The sequence below is a fragment of the Mycteria americana genome, chromosome 3 (assembly GCF_035582795.1).
Source record: "Mycteria americana isolate JAX WOST 10 ecotype Jacksonville Zoo and Gardens chromosome 3, USCA_MyAme_1.0, whole genome shotgun sequence".
Taxonomy (NCBI): Eukaryota; Metazoa; Chordata; class Aves; order Ciconiiformes; family Ciconiidae; genus Mycteria; species Mycteria americana.
This window is the reverse complement of record NC_134367.1, coordinates 85,226,230-85,247,036: the sequence shown is the minus strand read 5'-3', so window position 1 is coordinate 85,247,036 and position 20,807 is coordinate 85,226,230. Positions and strand designations below refer to the sequence as shown.

The 20,807-nt window shown below is 40.3% G+C and overlaps 1 protein-coding gene across 6 annotated transcripts in view; it reads left to right on the top strand.

The window, feature by feature from the left end:
* Nucleotides 1-387: 387 nt before the first annotated feature.
* Nucleotides 388-20,807, top strand: part of LYST (lysosomal trafficking regulator) — a 90,515-nt gene continuing 70,095 nt past the window's right edge. For 4 of the 6 annotated variants that reach the window (XM_075495944.1, XM_075495940.1, XM_075495946.1 and 1 more), the window contains exons 1-3: nt 587-698; nt 17,999-18,082; nt 19,392-19,590. In XM_075495944.1, the coding sequence (XP_075352059.1) occupies nt 19,399-19,590 (192 nt within the window). In that variant the 5' untranslated portion in view covers nt 587-698; nt 17,999-18,082; nt 19,392-19,398. Of the gene's footprint in view, nt 520-581; nt 699-17,998; nt 18,083-19,391; nt 19,591-20,807 lie in introns of those variants that run through there. The other 2 variants (XM_075495942.1, XM_075495943.1) reach the window with 2 other exon arrangements.

Sequence of the window (20,807 nt, the reverse complement as noted above, 5' to 3'; positions counted from 1 at the left end):
GCTCCGGAGCAGGAGCTGCAGGCAGGAGCTGCAGGCCCGCAGGAGCTGCATGCAGGCCGGCCGGCAGGCCGCCTATGTGGCGGCCGCCTATGTGGCACCCGCTGTGCGCACGCGCTGTCACGACCCGAGCCCGGGAGCAAGCGGAGCCGCCGGTCCCAGGCACACCGCGGCGCTTCCAGGAGCGCCCTTCGCCGCCGCCGCCCCTGCCAGCCCGCTACGGCAGGCCAGAGCCACCGCCCGCCCGGCCGCCGCCCCCGCGCCTCTCCCCCGCCGCCCGGGCCGCTGGGGGCGGAGCGTGGCGGGAGTGGGCGGGGCCCCGCGCGCCGAGGGGCGGGTGAGAAGCTACCCAGGGAAACCACGCCCCGCCCAGAGGGATTCCCCCCGCCCCCCGCTCGGCCAGGCGGCGCCGCCGATTGGCTGGGAGTGCGCGCGTGATACCGCCCGCTGCCCACCCGCGCGCCGGTGCTGGCGGAGCGGCGGCGGCGGCGGCGGCGGCGGCGGCGGGAGCGGAGGAGTCAGGTGGGGCGAGAGGCGGGGCGGGGTGGGGCGGGCGCTGCGTTGCCCGGGCGACGGGGGCGGGCGGCGCGGCGGGGCCGGGCCGGGCCGGGCCCTCCCGCCATGGGCTGCCGGGACGCTGTCAGCGGAATAAGAGCGGAGCGGGCGGCCGGGCGTGCCGGCTGCGACGGGGCGAGGAGCGGGTAAGGGTGGGGCGGGCACCGCCGCCGCCTCCGGTTGCGGGGGGCGCGCCTGGCGGCGCGGGGCCGGGTGGGAGGCAGCTCAGCGGGCACAGGCCCTGCTGCGGGTTTCGGCGAGGGGGCGCCCCGTCGCGGGCCGAGGCCGGCGCCGGGAGCCGCGGTGCGTGGGCCGGGGCGGGCTGTCACCCGGCGCCTGCCGCCTCGGTCGCGTGAAGACGCCCGCTGGTTGCCGTTGGCGGCTCAGGGCAGCCTGGCGGGCGCGGCGGCGGAAGAAGCAGCCTCCGGTGGCGCAGGCGGGGCCCTGCCCGCCCCGAGGCTCCCCGGGACAGGGCCCGGGCCGGGCCGCGGTGGCAGCCGCCGGCGGCGGGAGCGGTGGGCGCGCGCTCAGGGCCCTCGTGTTTCTCAGGGGCAGGAGTCGGGGCTGGCTCCGTGCGTCCGGTGGCTTTGCGTGAGGCGGTTTGTCGCCCGGAGTGCTTCTGCCGAACTTGTGGCCTCCGCTTTTACCGAAAGGCGACGTTTAATACTCCGTGTGCGGGTAGAGGTGGTGTGTGCGGGGTTGTTTTCCGTTCCTTCCCGCGTTACCGGGCTGCCGTGGGCTCTGCGTTACGGCGGGCTGTGCTTTGCGATGTGTTTGTGCCAAACTGGAGCGCAGAGCCTCGCTGTCAACAAGGCGTTTGTGAAAGATGGGAGATAACAACTGAAGAAAAGCAAATGTGGGCTGCGCACGGAAACGCGATAACGTTGATAGACGTGGAATACAACAGTCGCAGCACTTCAGCACCTGAACTATGCTTTTTTTTTATTTACTAAAAAGAGTGGACGGAGGAGCGGTGAGAACTGTTCTAGATATTTTCTGAGCATGGGGAGAATGTATGAAGATACTGCTCTGAGGAAAAAAAGGAAATCTAAGAATTTGACATTACCTGGTATCCCCAAATGAACTAAAAAGCTACCGTTTACTTACCTGTACAGTGAGAGGGAAGGCAGGTGCATCACTGGAAGTGAGAATAAATCCTCTTGTATAAGAGAAAGCAGAGCAATGGAAGAAATTCAGAAAGAGGATCAGATGACTGAATGTGGTGGCCTAGGAGTTGGAAAAGCATCTAATGTGGTTATAAATGGAAACTGGCTAGAGAAGAAAATCTGGATGGGAGTCTTTTTTTTTTTCCCTTTTTTTCCTCTTTAGTTGTGGTACCACATGAATCAGTAAGACTTCAATATAAGGATCTAGAGAAACTTGGAGTTAGTGATGCAAGCTTGTGTCACTAACAGAATTGTACTGTTGCCTATGAGGTCGTGGGACAGCCTTTGGCAGAAAAACCAGCAAGGAGATCTGTTTTAGTCATGTGTATCACAATCTTATGCTAGGTAGCAGAAAAGAGGTGTCTTGAACATTTAACCCTTCCTGAAGGAAGGATCTGAATGTGCTTGTTTGGACAAGAGACCGTGTCTGCATGGAGCTTTTATCATAATGGGGCTATAGTATGGTAGGGAGTCAGGAAAATACTCTGTCTCCTTTTGCCTTTAACTGTAGGCTCACATACCAGTAGTGCAATGAAGAAAGTATCCTCTTAGATACCTTAGAAAATATGTGGTTTACTGGCTCAGAGTTTCTGGTGGATGTTAAAAATAAAGTGAATGAAGAATGACAATGCTTTCATATATTGTCATAAATAAGAAAAAAAAAAAATCGGCTTTTTCTAGTATATTTTAATTTTACTCTGCTTTCTTCCTCATTGTGCTTTGGATAGAGAATCTGGCAAGCTAAGAGCAAGTAGCTGTCAATGCCTTACTTCGAGAACCAAAGTTAATAGTAAATGAGACCTCAGGAAGTCAGTCGTCACTTGGTTTGCGAGACTGTATACAGATTTTCTAATAGGGGCTTTTTTTAATGTCACGCCCTTCCTGCTTTCCCTCTCTCCTTCCCCCGTTAGTTTTTTTACTATACTCAAAGGCAGCTTTCCATTAAAAATGTTTAATTGTAAGAAGTTTTTCTGTTAGGTTAGTAACATTTAATTAAGACGCTTCGTAAATGCTTCTCTTGTGTCCTCCTTTCTCTTAGTCCCTGGTAGGTTTTTGATGTGCCTCCACATCAGTTTTCAGTGCGGTTTAAGGCAATAAGAAAAGAGACTTTGAGCACCTTGAACAATAGCATAGGGTCTGTTGGAAAGTAAGACAGTTAATATGTAAACATTAGAAAAGAGAAACTGCATTCTTAACACTTACTAAAAGTTGCTGCTTTTGTATAGTTATCTTTACAGTTAAGCTCAAAGAGTGTAAGCAAATATAAAATATTTGCTTTGAAATATGAACATGTTTACTATGAAATATGAACAAACACTTCAGGAAGCTATCAGTTCTATATTTTTATTGTCAGTGATTTCTTTAATAGACCATGTGCGTCCTCATTAATGTACAATTGTACACCTTTGCAGCTTGTGCAGGGATCTAATTTCCTTCGTGTTTGAAGAATTTTGCCGTTGTCATGGTGGTCTCTTTCAAATAAGATAATGTTGCACTGGTTTTGATACTTGTCTTTTGTGGGCAGAAGGGAGCAGAGGGAACATAGGGTGAAATGATTATTTTGTAAGAGGATTCTGGCGCACCAGGAAGCGCTTGCTGTCCAGAACACACTTGTTTGTCCTCTGTGGGTGAATTTAAGTTCTTTGGAGTGAAGAGCCATCACTGACAAGACAACACTGATATCTATTTTCTTCCTTTTTGAAGAGGTGTCAGGCTCTGTGGGCTTCCTTAGTGAAGAACTGTAGTAGCTGTTGCCAGAGACGTCACTACTTCATATTATTGATTCAACTTTAAGGTCACCTTTTTTGTTACGTTTATTGGAAAACTGGATTACAATGTTGGAAAAGGATTGTAATATGCAGTGGAGGGAGGGCTCTATGTATATATGTCTGGGATTACTTTGAGTCTTGCTTTCTTTTCCAGTTCAGAGACAGTTGTGAGAATGTCAGTTATTCTGGCAAATTATTGCTTTAAGATTCATAGGCCTTTAGATAGTATCAAGTAATTGAGCTGGTGTCATCAGAGCTATCGGCCCCTGCAATAGCACTGATCTGAAGATGATATACCTGTTTTTAGACTGGGACAAGATCAGGTAGAAGATCTGTGGTTGCCTCTGTTCTGTCACCTGGACTAATTTGTCTGAGCTGGCTAAGCTGATAGAGCAGCTTGTTACTGCTGAAGGGGGAGATCTCCCTCCTGCTGTCTTCCTTTTTCTGGGAGTGACAACTGCCTGATCCCTCAACGTCGCCATTCAACAAAAAAAAAAAATCCAGCTGAAAAAACTAGTTTTCTGCAAACCTGTGGAGATGAGTCACATGGAGAAGGAACTGGACGAGCGCAGTGCTGGAGGAAGAGGAAGGGAAGAGTTGCTGGGGAGGAACAGAAACACCTTCTTGCTAGTCATGAGTTGTCAGGTGGGCTGAGCTGTCTTATTTAACTGTACCCAAGCTGCTCCTCAGGAGGTGGGGGCTTTTGCTTAGAGTCAGCAGGGTGTCTGCTTCAGCTGTCATGGTCACTTGAGAAGAAGTAATAAAGCAGCACAGTATGCACTAGATCTAGATTTTACTTTCCTCAGTTCAGATTGTGGTCTTGCATTTGAACATGTCTTTCAGTGACTTGTTGAAATTAGTGCATGGGAATGTCTTGCCTCCAGATAAAGCACTCTGTACAGCAGTCATACTGGAATGTGTGAAGGGGAAGGGAAACGAGAAGAAGATGCTGTGTGCAGTCTTGAGGTTTTTCTTGCTATAAGCTATTAGCTCTTTATGGTTCATGTTTGCAGCCTGGGGTCTGATTAAAATCCCATTTTTCTAGGAAGTCAGGTTTTTTGGTACTAACTATTAGAGTAGAAGTGTGAGTCTTACTAGTGTGATTCTTAAGTAACTATGCTGTGCTCTGTGTGAAGATACAGCTTAAATCTGATACTGAGTCTGAGAGCAAGACAGAACAAAATTAAATGCAAAATTCATTAGCTTATGTATGTTGAAGGGATAGGTATGTAATGCTGTGATCAATGTAGTGAAGTCCTGAAATAGTGCTGTATCTTGGTACCCATATGCACTGAAATTTCTGTTGTATCTTTGTTCTGGATATTTCTCTAAGTTCCACTAGCTTTTTTTAGTCACCACTGCACATTTCATCTTTCACATTCTGTAGCTCAGGTATTTTGTGGTTTTGGTGTGTTACAGAAGAGCAGCGTTCCCACTCTTCTGCTTCTCTAACTTTATTTCTTAGCGCTCTTCTTCCCCATAAATAACTCACGACTGCCTGCTGTTACTGTGGGTGGGATTTTGCAGTGGCCACCCAGTGGCTAAGCACCGAGAGGGTTGTCTCCTGCACTTCTGAGCTTGTGTAGTTCACTGCAGGTATCTGGGGCTTGCCCTGTGACACTTGTGTTTGTATGGGGTTTTTGCACCATGTGGAGCCTAGGGTCTGTGAGGATTACTCTTACGTACATTGTGAAAGGGCTTTTCTGCGCTTTCTGGATAATTTGAAAGGTGGGAAGTGGAGGGCAAGTGATGAATGGTGGTTTGCGAAAGAGGGTGGAAGGATGGTGTCTGTGTTAGAGTGGTTGAGCAAGCATCTGACAATCTCAGCTAATCCTCACATTTATGTATTCTTTGCCCTCTCTTCCTGCACCCAGAAAGTTGAGCTCCTTGACTTCAGTTAAAAGCATCACCATGCTCCCTGGAAAAGTATGAGAGCATGAAATACTAAATGTGAGGTGAGAGGAGAGAGAGTTCCTGGTTCTTTGAACTTCTGACAGTAGAGAAAAACCTTTCTGCTTTCCCAAGAGAAAATTGGGAAGATGAAATATCAGAAGGAATTACTGTCGGGTAGTGCCAAATGCAAGGCTTCACTGGAAGCGTTAAAACTGATGTTAATTTCGTCCAGTTTTATTTCAGCAAATGCCTGACTTCATCTATTTGTCTTCGGTATCATGGAGGCATTTACTGAAGATTTGTGTTCTTGGAGGGGATAAATGGCAAAAAGCATCTAACTAGATCGGTTTACCTCAGTAAGCAACTGATTTGGTTAAGCTTTAGTGTATTAACTAAAAGATGAGGAACGAGTAACAGAAACAGCGAGCTGAAGGGATGAATAGTTCTCAGTGTCTTAATTCTGGGAAAGAGTGAATTAGTAAGGAAAATATTTAAGACTTAAGGAACTATTCCTGATAGTTCATAATTGTATTGCAGGAAATGATAGAAGTCCAGCAATATACTTTTATTATATTTCAAGAGTTGAAATTTGTCTAGTTTTCATTCAGTGATTCAAACAGACACTGAAATAGTCTGAAAACTAACAAAAAAGTGCAGATCTTTCACCTTCCTGTTCTCTTTCTATTGGAAGGCAAGAGAGTTTAGCAATCCTGATTTCAAAGAATTCAGAGCAAACATCTGTATGACTTGCTGTAGAGAAAACAAAACAAAAGCCCCAAACTGTAAAACCTTGTGTGCTACCTGAGGTATGTGTTTATCTTTGTATTACTTGCATCTTTCAATTATAAGGGGAGGTTTGAGTCACTGAAGAGTGTGTAGTTTCATTCTTGATTTGTATATTTCAATTAACAAAACATCAAAGGAAAGCAGAATTTCCTTTGTGTCTGGATATATAGATGAAATGCTGTGTGGGGTCTTTTCAACTCCAGAAGGTACTCCTAATTAATCTAGAACTATTTTTAGAAGCCTAAATTACTTCAGTTGCAAAGTCAATTTGATTATTGGAGTCCTGCTAAATCCTTAGCATTTGCAGAAAAAATTATCATACGATGTTCGGTTACTGAAAATACTACTTGGCTATGTATGTAGCCTTCATCTGGCACACTTCATTCATCTCCCCAGCTATCTCTCAGCAGTGTAAAATCTTGTTTGTGTGTGCATGTGTGATAGATATCTATAGCTTGGGGACTTCTTAAACATAAAGTTTGTCTATTGTTTGCATTGTAGATGGATTTAGGGTTTTCTCCAGTGGTTCAGGATTTTCTTAAATATTTGTCTATCTAGTAATAGGTATACTGGGAAACTTCATACTCTTAGTCACTATTATGTGAAATTAAGTATAATTATCAATTATAGTTTCTCTGTTGGAGTCTATACTGCTTGACTAATTTTGAGTGCTGTTTAAACTTCAAGAATAAAATAAAAATCCTAGCTGTTCCTTATTTGCATCCCCACTGGAGAAAAGCTACCTGAAGTGAGATGTTATGTGAGTCATTTTGCCTGTAGTTCTCTTGATTGTTGACTGGTTCTTTTGGGGCCAGTTTGGTGCAAGAGGGGTCAGCACAGCTGGAACAAATACCTCTGCTGTAAAGCCTGGGAGAAGTACAGGGTCTGTTTCCCTAGAGCAACCAAAGCTGTTTGCACTTTGTAAAGAAGATGGCAGACTGAGCTTCACAGGAATAACAGTGTATGAAACTCTCAGATATTTAGGTAAATGATTTTTTTTAATACCACCTTCAGAATTGCTACCTTCTGTCTTGCCTGCCTCTGATTGCTAATAGAAAATATGGACTTCACTGACCAGTTTTAAAATCCCAGAAGCAGAATTAGGCTTCTGCCCATTAATGACCTCTTTTTTTTTTTTTAAACTCTGATCATTGACCTTCCCCTCTTATTTAATGGTGTTTAGTGGGTACTTTAGACACAATGCCAAAATTTATCTTAAGCACTTTACTTTCTAGTTTTAATCCTCTAACTACTAAGCATTCAGTTTCAGGAATAGCCTTTACTCATTCATATCCCTTCAGCAAGAGTGCCTCAAGATACTGCTCAACTTTTTTTGCCTCTTCTATCTCTGAGTACTGGTGCAATCAAAATGTATAATCTTATAAATTACAAAAAGATTTGTATGGTCCTCCAGATCACAATTTGAGTGGTACATTTGTTATTTAAAATAATCTTCAGGTAGATGCAATGTGGTCTGCATACTTGTAGTGTGGTCACAACTGCAGTATTTTTTTCCCAGTTGTACCGGAGACCATACTATCTGCCATACTGCAGATAAATGTAAGAGGGTATTCACAAAGTCTGCCTGGTCTTGCAGGGCTGGTCTGTGTAGGCTTGCTACTGGAGAGGCCCTGAACTTTTGACTTACCTTCTGTAGTAGACTGCTGCTTTCCTTTCACTCTACAGAGTCTGTGGAGGTTAGTCTTGATCTTTAGAGTTAGTCATTAGTCATTACTGTGCAACCATGTCTGTCAAGGCTTGCTTTGTAGTCTGTCTTGGTAGTATCAAAACTAAAGCTTGGAAGAAGATATTTAGGAGTATTACCTCTACATAGTTTAATTTGGGGAAGAACTTGTTAGCACTCTGAGTAGTGTTCAGAACAAGGCTCACTTGGGAGTTGGGCCGTTTCAGCCTTTTCACTGCTGAATATTTTACAGATCTTCATCCTTCAGTTTTCTTTTGGAAGAACTTACTGGTTTTTCATAGCTTATTTTCTACATAGATTCTGTCTTGTGGTGGAGTATTTGTCAATTATTTTTTCTAGTACCATGTGTTTCTTACAGATGTTGTCCTCTGGCACTTAGGTAAGATCTGGAACAGATCCTTGTCTTCAACTCTGCTAACAAAGCTTGTCTCTAGCATTTTCATGGTATTTGTAACAGCCTGGTATTCTTCAGTGCATTTTAGCCAGTTTCCATGATAGCAAGCATATTTGTTTCTAACACAGTTAATGTTGCAATGATTATCTTTGAGGGCCCTCAGTTTTCCCTATGCCTATTCTAAGGAATGTTTATTCTCTGTGCCTGCATGCACTGATCTGACATATGCAAATTTTGAATGAACTGGAATGGGTTCAATGTGGCTAACAACTATATTGTAGTTACTGACTTTGGATAGTATAAGACCACAAGCTAAGCATAAACTTGAGTATAGCATATGTACAGGGTTAATGCATTACTTGAGTGTAGGTGGTTATTTGAGAGCCTGTCTTTCATTAGTGCTGTACTTTTTATCTTGTAGATGAATCATCTCTCATCTTTTAACTTGATTTCAGGCTCAACAAGAATGCACTCACAGGCATTTCACATTGTTTGCCTGAATAAAATCCCATGTTAAGTTGAGAAGCTGTCCCAAAGCACTTGTGTAATATGCAGTTAACCTGTGGGATTCTTTGCCATTAACTCTGTCTCTATGACATTTCATCCAGACTCAAAAGGAGGAAATTGTTGATAATCTGCTAATTTGTAAAGGGGATACAGATCTTCATAGCTCAAGGCAGAACTTGATAACCTGCTGAATTTTAGCAAGAAGAACTTTCCTAGCATTGATCACTTAATCTCTGCTGCCTTCTTCTTAGCACACAGTTGGTATTGCATTGCTCTGTTCCATTACGACAGCTTGCATTGGTCATTATTACAGTGAACACTTCTTAAAACTTTGCACTAAAGACTCCTAAAAATCTTAATCTAATATTTTTTCCAAATAAGGTTCAGATATGTCAAGTAGGTATTTATATGTGGACAATCTAGGACAACACAAAATTAAAATATTAAAACATGCTCTTTTTCTGCCAACAGATTTTCCCTTCTCCTTTCTTACATGGGGGTATATGTAGTCCAAGTTTTTGATAGTGTGTTGTATGAGTAGACAGTTGGCATTTAATTCTAGTCCCCAAAGTAACAGTACTTTCCAAGAAGTAAATATTAAGCATGAATAGGGTTTGCTGGTGCTATATGTGTTAAGTTTAACAAATTCACGTTTTAAGCATCCTGAAATTACAGCAATGTAAACTCTACTTGTGCAAGTGCTGTCATGAGTCAAACAGGTAATACAAATTAGTTTTTTGCAAGTAGACTTTAAAATGATGGAGAATAAATCATGATGTGAATACTTCACAATCGAGTAGGACAAGAAGTTGTAGTTTAAGTTACATGTTGATTAAATGCTGTTTGTTTCACTGCTGTGCATGTTTCAGTAGCTTATGATGCATCAAAAGCTGCATCAACAGTCACTGAATTGAGCTTAAGACATTCTTAAAAATGACTTTTCTGACAAAGTAGACCAATTAAGTAAAGTTGCTGTACAGAATTATGCTAGGGATTTCATGTAGGACATGGAAAGCTGTTGTCCATGTTCCAGAAGGTATTACATTGCAGATGAGAGTTAGTTGTCCTCACTCACACCACAGGAGGAACAAAGATAAGACAGGAATGTTAGCCCTCTCAATCTCTAAAGCTTGCTAGGTTTGACTAATATATATTTGGCTGACTAATATATAGTTTGGCCTCTACCATGCTCTAGTACAGACTTTCCCGTGATTCTCTGCCTGAATTGTGAGGCCCTGGTAGGCTAGGGCTGTTGCTGAAATCCTAAGTTTTGCCAGTAGCTTCATCATGATGGGTGTCAGAAGTAGAATATTCATTACAATCATAATGGTTATGGTTTTAACCTTTGGAATTGCAGACCTCTAAAACATCATACAAGCTGTGTATGCTCAACTTATTTGTAGATCTCTGCCGCATTGCTTGTATGTGGAAAAGTCTGCAGTTAGTTTGCATGTGAGCTGGCTTCCTTTTGGGGCGCTCAGGTCCTGCATCACTTGCTCTTTTCTTGCCAAGTTTGCTCTTCTAGTTTTGGTACTCCCTGTTTGGTCAAACCTTTTTAATGCAGTTTACTATGTCTTAAAGTTGTTCTTGCCTTGGTTTCCAGTCACCTGTGTGCTGCTACTAGTTACTGTCTTTTTATAGTCAGTGGCAGGTAATAAATTAGAAGCTTGCTGGTTTGAGTTGATAGTTTCCATTGGCCTTGCAGGACAATCTTATGCACATCAGGGCCATCAGTAGGTTTTCCATTTAAGGGACTGACATCTCTGTCAGATACACAGAATAATGAAATGACAGTATACAGTAGAAGCACTAGGGATGTAAATCAGAGTTCACTTAATGGAAGTAATGTCCTAAGATCACACTTTGGAAACTGTTGAATAGGAAGACTGAATTGTTGGTAAATGGGATTTTTTGGTTGTATGTAAACAAGGATATTGTATATATGTTAATCTGTTATACCTCTCTGAGTTGTGCTTCTATCATTTGTTCAGAGCTGTTGCTACCAATAATTATGCTAGAGAAAAGTGAGATTCTAGAAGTAGTCATGTTGGGGAGAGCAGACTTAAACACTTATGGGTCAGAAGATATCACAGGAACCAGATTAAACTCTAGCAAATACATTTTAAGTTACCTTTGAAAAAATACATTAGCCAAGTTTGGTAAGTGTCGTCTGGAACAATCTTTATGCCCAAAGAAATTACTGCTGTCCTTCATTTTTAACTGTCAAAAACACTGAGGCCTGAAAATACATGGCAAATGATAATTTGGGGGTAAGGAAGGATTTGGTTTCTTTTTCTTCACTTACCTCGCATTCCGTGTGGTGCCCACAGGTCTGGGTCTCAATCAGAAGAATGATGTCTCTGAAACTGTTTCTGAGAAGTTGACCTGCCTGTACATGTAATGCCACTTTATGTATCTCTAGATGCCTGTAGCCTTGGGTATGTTTGATGACTTGTTAGGCTATATCTGATAGGTATTTTGGAAAGTGCCTGTTTCTTTAATTTGGCCAAATCTAGCATAGCATTTTCCTGATCATGTGTGCTTTTTTCCTTGGCATTCCCATTCTACAACAGGAATGGCTAGTTTAGCCATCCATGTCACAGCGTTTCCTGACCACACACAATATGAAAATGAGTATTTTTATTTCTTTAAGGATTATTTTTTCAGAAAGCACAGATAATACAATTCCTTAAAATTCTGTTTTTTTTTCAGTGTAAGGGATAATGCTTTCACATCCACTTAGAGGTAGAAATTTTCTCAGTTTGTATAAACACTGAGCTTCGTGGGTTAAATTTTGTTTTAATACTTAGGCGGCAGAACATAAGTAGATGACATATTTACAGGAGGCTTAAGCTACTTGTAAAAGCAGGACTCAGACTTTAGGTATTGCAAGACAAACATCCCATGTAGGTGAGATGGGAGTTAAATATACTTTCGATTTTACATAAAAGTGGCATTAGTAAGATTATACATACATAAACACACTTGTATATACAGCAACACCATTGCTCTGAAGGTCTCAACATACTTTTCAGTGTTCATTAAAATAATACTTGTTTACCATCTTGTGAACTTAACACACTGTCCCCTGGTTAGTTAAAAGGACATGCATGTATTATTTATCCAAAACTGCTAAGTATTTTTATTTTTCACTTTTTTTCTTTATTCTGGGGAGAGATACTCTGAATAACTTGTCTGGAAATAATATTGATCTAGTGGATTACACAGAGGACTAAAAGCTAGTTATGGAATTCCTTGATGAAGTCAAGGACTTTGTCAGAAGTAGAACTGTGCCAAGAAAATTGACACCTACCTGCAGTCTTATGATAAATTCTGTATGTTAAGAGCTTGCTTTTCATGTGCAAACCTAATGGCTGGAGCAACACTGCCTTAGTATGTTTTAATAGATTGTCTGCTTCTGTAACCCAAATAGTTAATAAATAATATCAAAGGACAGAGCAGAAAGTGGTTGGAAATAGAGTAATTAGGAAGTCTTCTGCAGAGTTGGAGTGTTGTCTGGTATGTCTGTTTTGAGAATGAACCAAACTTGAAGTGTCTTGTTTTTGCTCTTGTTTGCTCATGTTTTTGAATATCAGAGTTGTTGGATGGTTAGCAAATGTTCACTGCCTTTTGTAAGCTACACTTTTGGCTGATTGCCTTGCATTGGTAAAACAAGGCATCAGAGCATCTCAAGCTTTCCGTTGATGCTCTGCTTGAATTGCAAGTCCCTGTTTCCTTAAAGGCTTGTGTGTTGTTCCTGCTGTAACCTATTTTGGCAATGTCAGCTGGGCACTTGTTTCTAGCCTGTTTAAAGTTTTGAATGATATCAAAAGGACAGAAAAGGAAGAATGCTGATTTTGATGGCACATTAGTTTGAGGCTTTACTTGCATTTCACCACCAAGTACAGACCTCAAGGCAGCACTGTAGGATATGTTCCAGTTTTGTTCCAGGCCATGCTAGATACATATTTCTCTATTGCACTCTCTCATGCTCTACTTTCTTTTCCTTCTCCAGTTTGCACAGAGGAATTAATTGTAGTATTCCCTTAGTTTTATTGTTAACAAATTTCTTCAGACAGAAGACAGTGAATTTGGTGTCTGCTACTAAACCGGGCAATCTGTGCTACAATTGCAAAAGCCTATTATGGAGTGTTGTAGTGTTAATAACGTGCTGGTGCTTGTCATTATGTCTGTTGTCCTCTGCTAACAGAAGCTTGAGCTTAAATTGAAAGTTTAACCCCAAAGTAAATCTGATTAAAATCACTGTTGATATAATCATATTAGTGTTAAAATCATTGAAGAGGTCACAAGCATGTTCTCCAGAGCATAAATGTTAAGTATGTGCAGTGAGGCTGGGACAAGTATCTGCTAAATGGAATGAATACTGTGTAAAGTAAGTGTAGCATTTATTGGCTAGTGGTGACTCATATTCCCATATACTTTATTCTAGAGAATGGGTAAAAGGGCTACAAGTTTTGAACTGGAGGCCAGAAATAACTGGATTGTACAATGGCTTATAGAAACCACACTTTTTTCAAAGTGTTAATTTTAATACCTACTAAAAATGCAACTTCATTGTACTCTGTACTCAAAAGGACTTGCAGCCACGTCATGCCATGCCTGGTCAGTGTTTGTCTCTTACCTGAAACAAAAGACTAGGGAAGGTAAATAAATTAACTTCATGTAGCTATAGGTTCTCTACTCCTCTTCGCATGATCTGTAAACCAGCTGCTTGTAAGTTTATTTTTCTGATGAGACTGGCTATCACTCCTTTTGTGCAGTAAGATACTCATATAACCTGGTATAGAAGACAGCTTTTATTGAAGATAACATAGTGAGCTACAGGAAATTAAGGCTTGCAGGTGGCTCATATGTGCCATGAATACCTTCTTAGGTACATTATCACTTCGTTTTACTTGGGCAGTCAAGCCTGACTATGCAGCTGTATGAACAGCACTTAGTGGCGTATTCATTTTAGACAGATATAACTATTTACTAATGAGCAATTTGAAGAATTTATTGACATCTGCTTCACAACAAATAGAGGTGATTTAAGTAGTTCCTTTTTTTGCTAGTACTATAAAATTAACATTAAAACCCCCCTTTTTTTTAAAAAAAAAAAGGCTATGGGGAGGTAGGTTTATTAGAGCACTAATTTGGGCTCTTGTGTGAACTGGAGACAACCACCAAACTTTCTGCCTCTCCTTTACTCTTGCTTGTATTGTCTTGTTGGACAATAGTTACTGAAAGTAATAATTTAAGTTAGTATTATGGGATTTTGACTTAATTTGGCTTAGTACTGTATTTTACTACAATGCTGCTGTAGTAATTTAGTAATTACTACTTTTTATTGTATTACTGGACATTCCAGGCCTTTCTGGGCCATGCATTGCTGAAAACATAACCAAGTAAAAGGCCTGGTTCACTCTCATATGCAGAGTACTAGCTTTGACCCTAAGCTTCTGTTGCATTCTCTTCATTCCCCAAGTTGCGCTGATGTTAGAGATAGTACCACCTAATCATTAGCAGTATGTAAAGTGAGTATATTCATGATTCAGTCTTGAAGACTGCTAAATTGGTCTTATTTTTAAGTTCCATCCTTTAAATTATTTAAAGAACGATTTTGATATTTTCTTTTAAAGCCTTAAAGTCCACTGAAGTAAGTACAAGGCATTCCTATACTTTTATACAGCTGATGAGCAACTATACAGCTGATGAGCAACTTCATAAAAATGGAAAGAAGTTCAGAGAAAATACAAGTTTCAAGTGCAGGAAATGGATTTATACCACAAGAGCAAATAGAAAGTAAGTCCCTCGAGAGCTGGTGCAGAAGGGGGCCAGAGGGCAGACATGATACGGGTTGAATTATGAGGATGATAAAGATGGGCATGAAGAGGGCAGATTGTATGTGAATGTCAGATCATTCATGGTTAAGTGATCTTTTAAAAAAAAAAAAAAAGCTTGTGGATTTTTTCCTTTTAGAAATACATACTATCTAGTAGAGGTAGCTTTTATGAAATATGATCATATTCTTCTAGAGAATGAAATGGAATTTAAGAATGCGATAACTTTTTTCAGGGCTAGCTATGTGAAGCCCTGACACATTGTGTATTCCAAAACTGTAATTGTCCCATTGGGACTGTACACACAGTGGTGAACTGAGATTCTGGTATGTTTCTTTCTGCTCTCTTATGGCTTACTTCCATGTGTGGTGTTTTAGGTTTTGAGGTTTTTCCCTAGTTAACGTGACCTCTCTGAAGTCTAAAGAGAGGTGAAGGCACTCTACCTCAGTACAGGTGTTTTGTGTAGCATCTGCTTCCGTATTACTGGCCACCACAGCAGTTAAAGTTGTGTCACTTTTTAAACAAAAGAAAAATTCTGCAGTAGAGTAGTTCCTACTTAAAACAAATTGGCTGGCGTACTTTCTTGGAGTAAGATGAAATGCTATACTGCGTAGGGTGTAGTATCAGCATACCACAATCTGCAACAGAAAGAAGGTGACAAGCAAGCTGAAACCTTAGAGTGGGGATGGATTTGTTCTTTTTAAAAACATAACAAACCCAAAAAAACCACCTCTGCAGAGTGTTTGCTATGTTACAGCATCAGCAGGGCAAGTTGTTCACTGAGTTCTTTGAAAAGCAATGTACTTTAAGTGCTCAAATCACTCATCAGGAAACAAATACAAAAGGGAAGAAGGTTGTCTGTGCATATGCAGCTTTTTTGGAAGCTTCTTTATTTCTCAGTTCTCCTTGTATTGTTCTTTGTCTCTAGCTTCAAGATGAATAATGAGGTTATATCTGAAACTGTTTCCAAAGACATGTTTGTGCTGTCAGTCTGTTTCAGAACTTAATTGCAGAAGAAGAAATAGGTACAACTGAGAAGTAGCTAGCACTTGTTGGAACAAGTCCTTCTAAAAGAAGTGCTTCATTATCCAGCATGGTGTCTCTTTACAATTTTTTTCTGCACTGTAGAATGAGAGCATCTATAATTCCTTACCAATTATATATTAAATTCTTGCATGAAGAAGACATGCTTGATGTCTTTTTGCATTAGCATCAACAAAATAGTACTTTATTTTGCCACTGATGTTGAGAAGTCACCCTTTTGCTAGAATATGGCAATATATGTTAAATCCATGTAACAGTACAAGCAATGCAGGAAACCTGGAGACTGATGTTTCAGATGGAAGGACACTAAAACATGATGGACAGCATATTTTTACATCTTCTAATAGTCTGGTACAACAGCAAAACCACAAGCTGCTTAAGCTATTCACTTGCAATGAATTGTGAATGTTAGCTGTATGGATAAATTGGTTTTCTGTCAGGCTGTGGATGAAATGTGTTGTTCCCAAGCACTCAAAGGGGGGCCAATTATTAGGAGCTTGCCTGGGAAACCTACAGTGTTTCCTTCCTTGAGGAGGTCTTTCATGTAATGTTCATGCTCATCACAATTTTAAGTTTAAAGTTGAAGTTTTTATGTACTTGCCCCCTGAGAATACTAAAATAATGAATTTAGCCTTTTTCTCTTTTTGTATCCCCATCTCTTTTCCCCCACAATTGATTAATTGTGGATATAATAAATGTTTTCTGAGCACTTGCTTAGAGACCTTTGTATTTGAATGTTTTTGAGGCTTTTCTTGGTTACTACCCTTCTCATTCCCATTGATAGCAAATGCATTTTGGCTCGTTACCATGTCTAGAGAATGAGGTTTTAACACTTAGACTAGCTTGCAACTGGAGCACCCCAATTTGCGGATGCTTCAGTAAACGTGGGTTTGGACAGTTCATCTCTGTGTATGCCTGATGTGCTGGGGGTGTAACTTCTGAGAATTTTAGGGCTTTGTTAGAAACTAGACTCAGTTAAAATGTACTCAATGGCACCAAACACAAATATTCTAACAGTAGTTTAAAAAACTGGAGTTAACTATAAGGAAGACTGGTAAGGAGTCCTGTTCCCATTGAACAGCTAAGTAATTAGCACTTGTTCAAGATTCAAAAATGGTAGCAAAAAATGCTGAGAGGTTGCAGAAATAAACATTGCCTCTGCAGTTATTGGTGTCTCTTCTAGCAAACAGCAGAGAAAGTATTCAGCCAGTCAGATGAAATCATACATTAGGATTTAAAGCATATTTAAGGAGCTCTTCAATCTTGGTTAAGTAAATAAGAGTATTTCAGGAGGGATTAAAATAGTTTTTTCCTTTTCTTAGATTGAATACACTTTAAAGATGTGAGGGGAAGCGTGATAACTAGAAACTTGAAGTTTTAAAATGAAAAATTAATAAACCCTTTGACAGTTTAGCTTACAGCAAGGAATATGGGATGTTGAGGCTTTATGAATGCATACTCCCTATAGCAATCATTTTCCTTCAGTTGTTACAGAATCTTTTTGCCCTTTGTGCAGAGCTCACAGACAGGACTGGTATATGTGGTGTTTTGTTTTGACTTTTTCCTGAAGCATGTACTAGGGGTAACTGTCTTGCTATTTCTGGCTATTCTGGAGCAAATTGGGAGGTTGCTTCTCCCTATCACTGTCTTAGTCTTTTCTTCATGACTAATTAGAGCTAAACCAAGGATAGTTTAAAGTATTCCCCTTAGGAAAAAAAAAATGCATTGTTCTGATCCTGTTCTGATCCTCTGTTAGGTGTGGATGGGGGTTAAAGGGGTAGGAGAGAAGAAGTAACTCTTAAATTGGTTTAGTGGACTGTATAGAGCAGATACAATAATGTTCCTTTCCAATTTTATTAACTACATCTTCCCCAGTGCTTAATGTAATAAAGAATAGTTATCTGTCAGGATAAAATAGAAGGACAGGTTTAAAATGCGTTTATATCAGCACCTGGCTGCACAATTCAGTTTCTCATACTATCCATCACTTGTACCTAGAGCTGCAAGTGCTTCAAGTATTACGTATGCAGGTAGCGATCACTAAAAATTCATACTGTTTCTAGGGGGAAATGTTTAAACTTGCATACCTAGCTCATTTTACATTTTCAAAACTAATGAGCTTTATTATGTTCACTTACCTTATATGCACCAATTATTTTCTCTGTAATAGGATTTCAGTTACAGCACAATCGTAAGCTAAAAGTGAAAACTAGAGCTTTCAAGCTCAAAAAAACCCTCAAGGACTCTTCATAAATTTCAAATAGCTATCATAAAATCAGTTTCAAAAACAAATAAATTGCATATTAACCATCATGCATTTTTCTCTTTTTTAAAAACAGGTGAACCAAGGGTGATATTTCCAGAATAATTTGCTTTTTCTTCCAGATAGAAGATAAATGTGTTAAGCTGGCAAAGTAATTCTGGTAAGAACTTTCCTGTTACTTCTATAGTGAATGTCATTATAAGTATCCAGTCTTGTCACTAAAAGGAGCTTTCTGTACCATTAGTGCTAACAAACTTGCTCTTTCTTACAATGTCTTGGTTTTTTACCTAATTAATTGCATGTAGATGTCTCTTGATCAAGCAGTATTAACCCACCTGTTAACTTTCAATATAACATTTAAATATATTTGGCTCTCTTTTTGCATGTGCTATGCTTGAACATGATGAAAATATTTGACTTTTGAAGATTTTTTACTTCAGCTGTTTATACAGAAATAAATGGAGTTAAATATGCCATAGTATTCATTAAGTGGGTTTTATGTGGATTAAATGTTCTTGTTTCTATAGCTGCCATCACTGATTCTTGGTTTTGTTTTGCCTTTCTCAGTGATCCTCTTGAGTTTTCTACAGCTGAGTCTTGCATTTCTTGTCTTGTTTGATTTAATGTTGTTTTAAACGTTTCAACATGTACTAGTGCTGACCAACCAAAGAATGGTGTGGCATAAGAGAAAACAAAAGTGTTTTTATAAGATAGAGTGAACAGACAAAATGTATGAGAGTCTTGTGTGCATTATCTAAAGTAAAATTAATCAGTTTGGGAATCAGTACCAATGCTTTTGGTATTTTCTCCTGAACATGTGCAGTAGAATTGTATTTTGAATTAAGTATACTATAGTAGTGCCTGCCACCCACTCAGTCTTGCTTGAAGGAAAACACCGTGAGAGCTGGTAAATCTAAAACATTGTATTTCTGAAACTTCCATATTTATCTTAACTCATTAATTTTTTCTTTTTTCCCCTTGAAACAATCTGCATACTGTTGGAATACATAACATGGTAGAAGATAATGTGTTCAAATAAACTATTAAAGAACATGTTTTCTATACAATGCTGAGTAAGAGCTGCCTGTTTTCCCTTTATGTTTCAGGTCAAATACCTTTTAGAAGCAAACAAAGGTTGAAGCTCACATCTAGGTTACAAAGAAAAGCTGAAACAAAGTCATTAGCTTTCATTTATGCAGTGTGTCATGGGTTTTTACCTGATCGATTTATAAAATGTTTGGGGTCGTGGGCTGTTAGCTAAAGTTTCACTGAAATAATGAAATTCTCTAAGCTCATCCTTCCTGTTCCCTTCCACCCTACATTGGTATATTGATTCCTCAGTTCTACAGACACTCCATCCTTTGGGGGGGTGGGATACAGGGAAGAAGTGCTCCTCTCTTCCCCCAGTCCTTTTTGCATAAAGAATGTATTTTCTGATGGATTTAATTTCTGTACTTTCCTCTACTTAGCTCAGACATGAGCAGTGCCAGTAACTCACTGGCACGGGAATTCTTGACGGATGTCAACAGACTCTGCAATGCAGTGGTACAGAGGGCAGAGGCCAAGGAAGATGAAGAAGAAGAAACTCATATGGCAGCACTGGGACAATATTTGGTTCAAGGCCGTGGGTTTATTTTGCTTACCACACTGAACTCCACTATTGATCAGGTAGTAATTTTTCTTACCTGGTTATAATTTTTGTATTGAGCTTTGACTGTGTGGATTTGTCTGGCTCATGTTCTTCTGGGTGCTGGTTTTCTTGCCTTTTTATGGTAGAGTGTATGGGGTAATTGTGAAGACTAGAAGTTCAAAAGGATATGTTGCAGTTGTATTCTGTCCTTCAGCAAGAACAGAAAAAGAAAAACTAGCTAATCATACCTGTTTGCCAGCTGATATTGATGGTTGCTAAACTTTTGACTAAAGGCATGTGTGAAGCTCAAGTACAGTAGCTGGGTGGAAAGAGGCAATAGGTTAGAATTTTCAAGAGAAATGAGTGTTTACTGAACCTGCAGTACAAATTGACAGCTTTTAATTTGAGAAGGTCCTCCTGGTTTAAGGCAATAAAATAAAATTAAAATATACACCTTTTTATTTTGTCTGTGGGCCGTGAGATATATTTTTTGCTCTTTAAGTAACTTGCTCTTGAATATAATAGTAAATACTTTGTAACTTCAGCTCAAAAGAGGTGATCAGTTATACTATTTTTTAATATAAAAAGTCTGGCACGCATCCCTGTAGCTGCAGATGTCCATTTCCTTCTTCTTTCTCTTCTCCTTCCTCTTCAACACTGTTGGATATATGCTAAGCAATGGGTAGGATGAGATATGTGCATTAAGTCTTTGTGCTTTGAAACTGCAGATCCCAGTGTTTAAAAATAATGAACCAAGTGAGTCCTGGTTGAGTTTATCCAGCCCTTGTCTTAAGTGAGTTCAGCTGTTAATGCTGGTCAAAATCATCTTGGAGGTTTGCTTTTCCTTCATGAGGTGACTTGTGCTAAGATGCCAGTCAGGTCTGCTGGCTTGGTTCTGGATTCCAGTAGGTGCACTGGCTAAACAGTAAATCCACAAGACTGCAATTATATATAATTGCTAAGAAGAATCCTTACCACTTCTAGAGCCACGGGTTTTTTTAGGTGTCACTCGAGTTCTGCATAGTTGCTGTTAATAGAGGCTTCAGGACTAGAGCTGCTGGAAAAACAGCTGGCTTTCATGTAAGAAGAAAATGGAGTGCTTCCCCTCCAGTAAAAACCCACTTCTGAAGTAGAAGGGGATAAAAGCTTGTGGCATTCTTCATGCAACATCAGCAATTCAGCAAATATTTTCTGAGGAAATATGTTTTTTAAGAAGGCGGGGGGAAGAGGAACTTGATTAATGAGGAATGTGAAA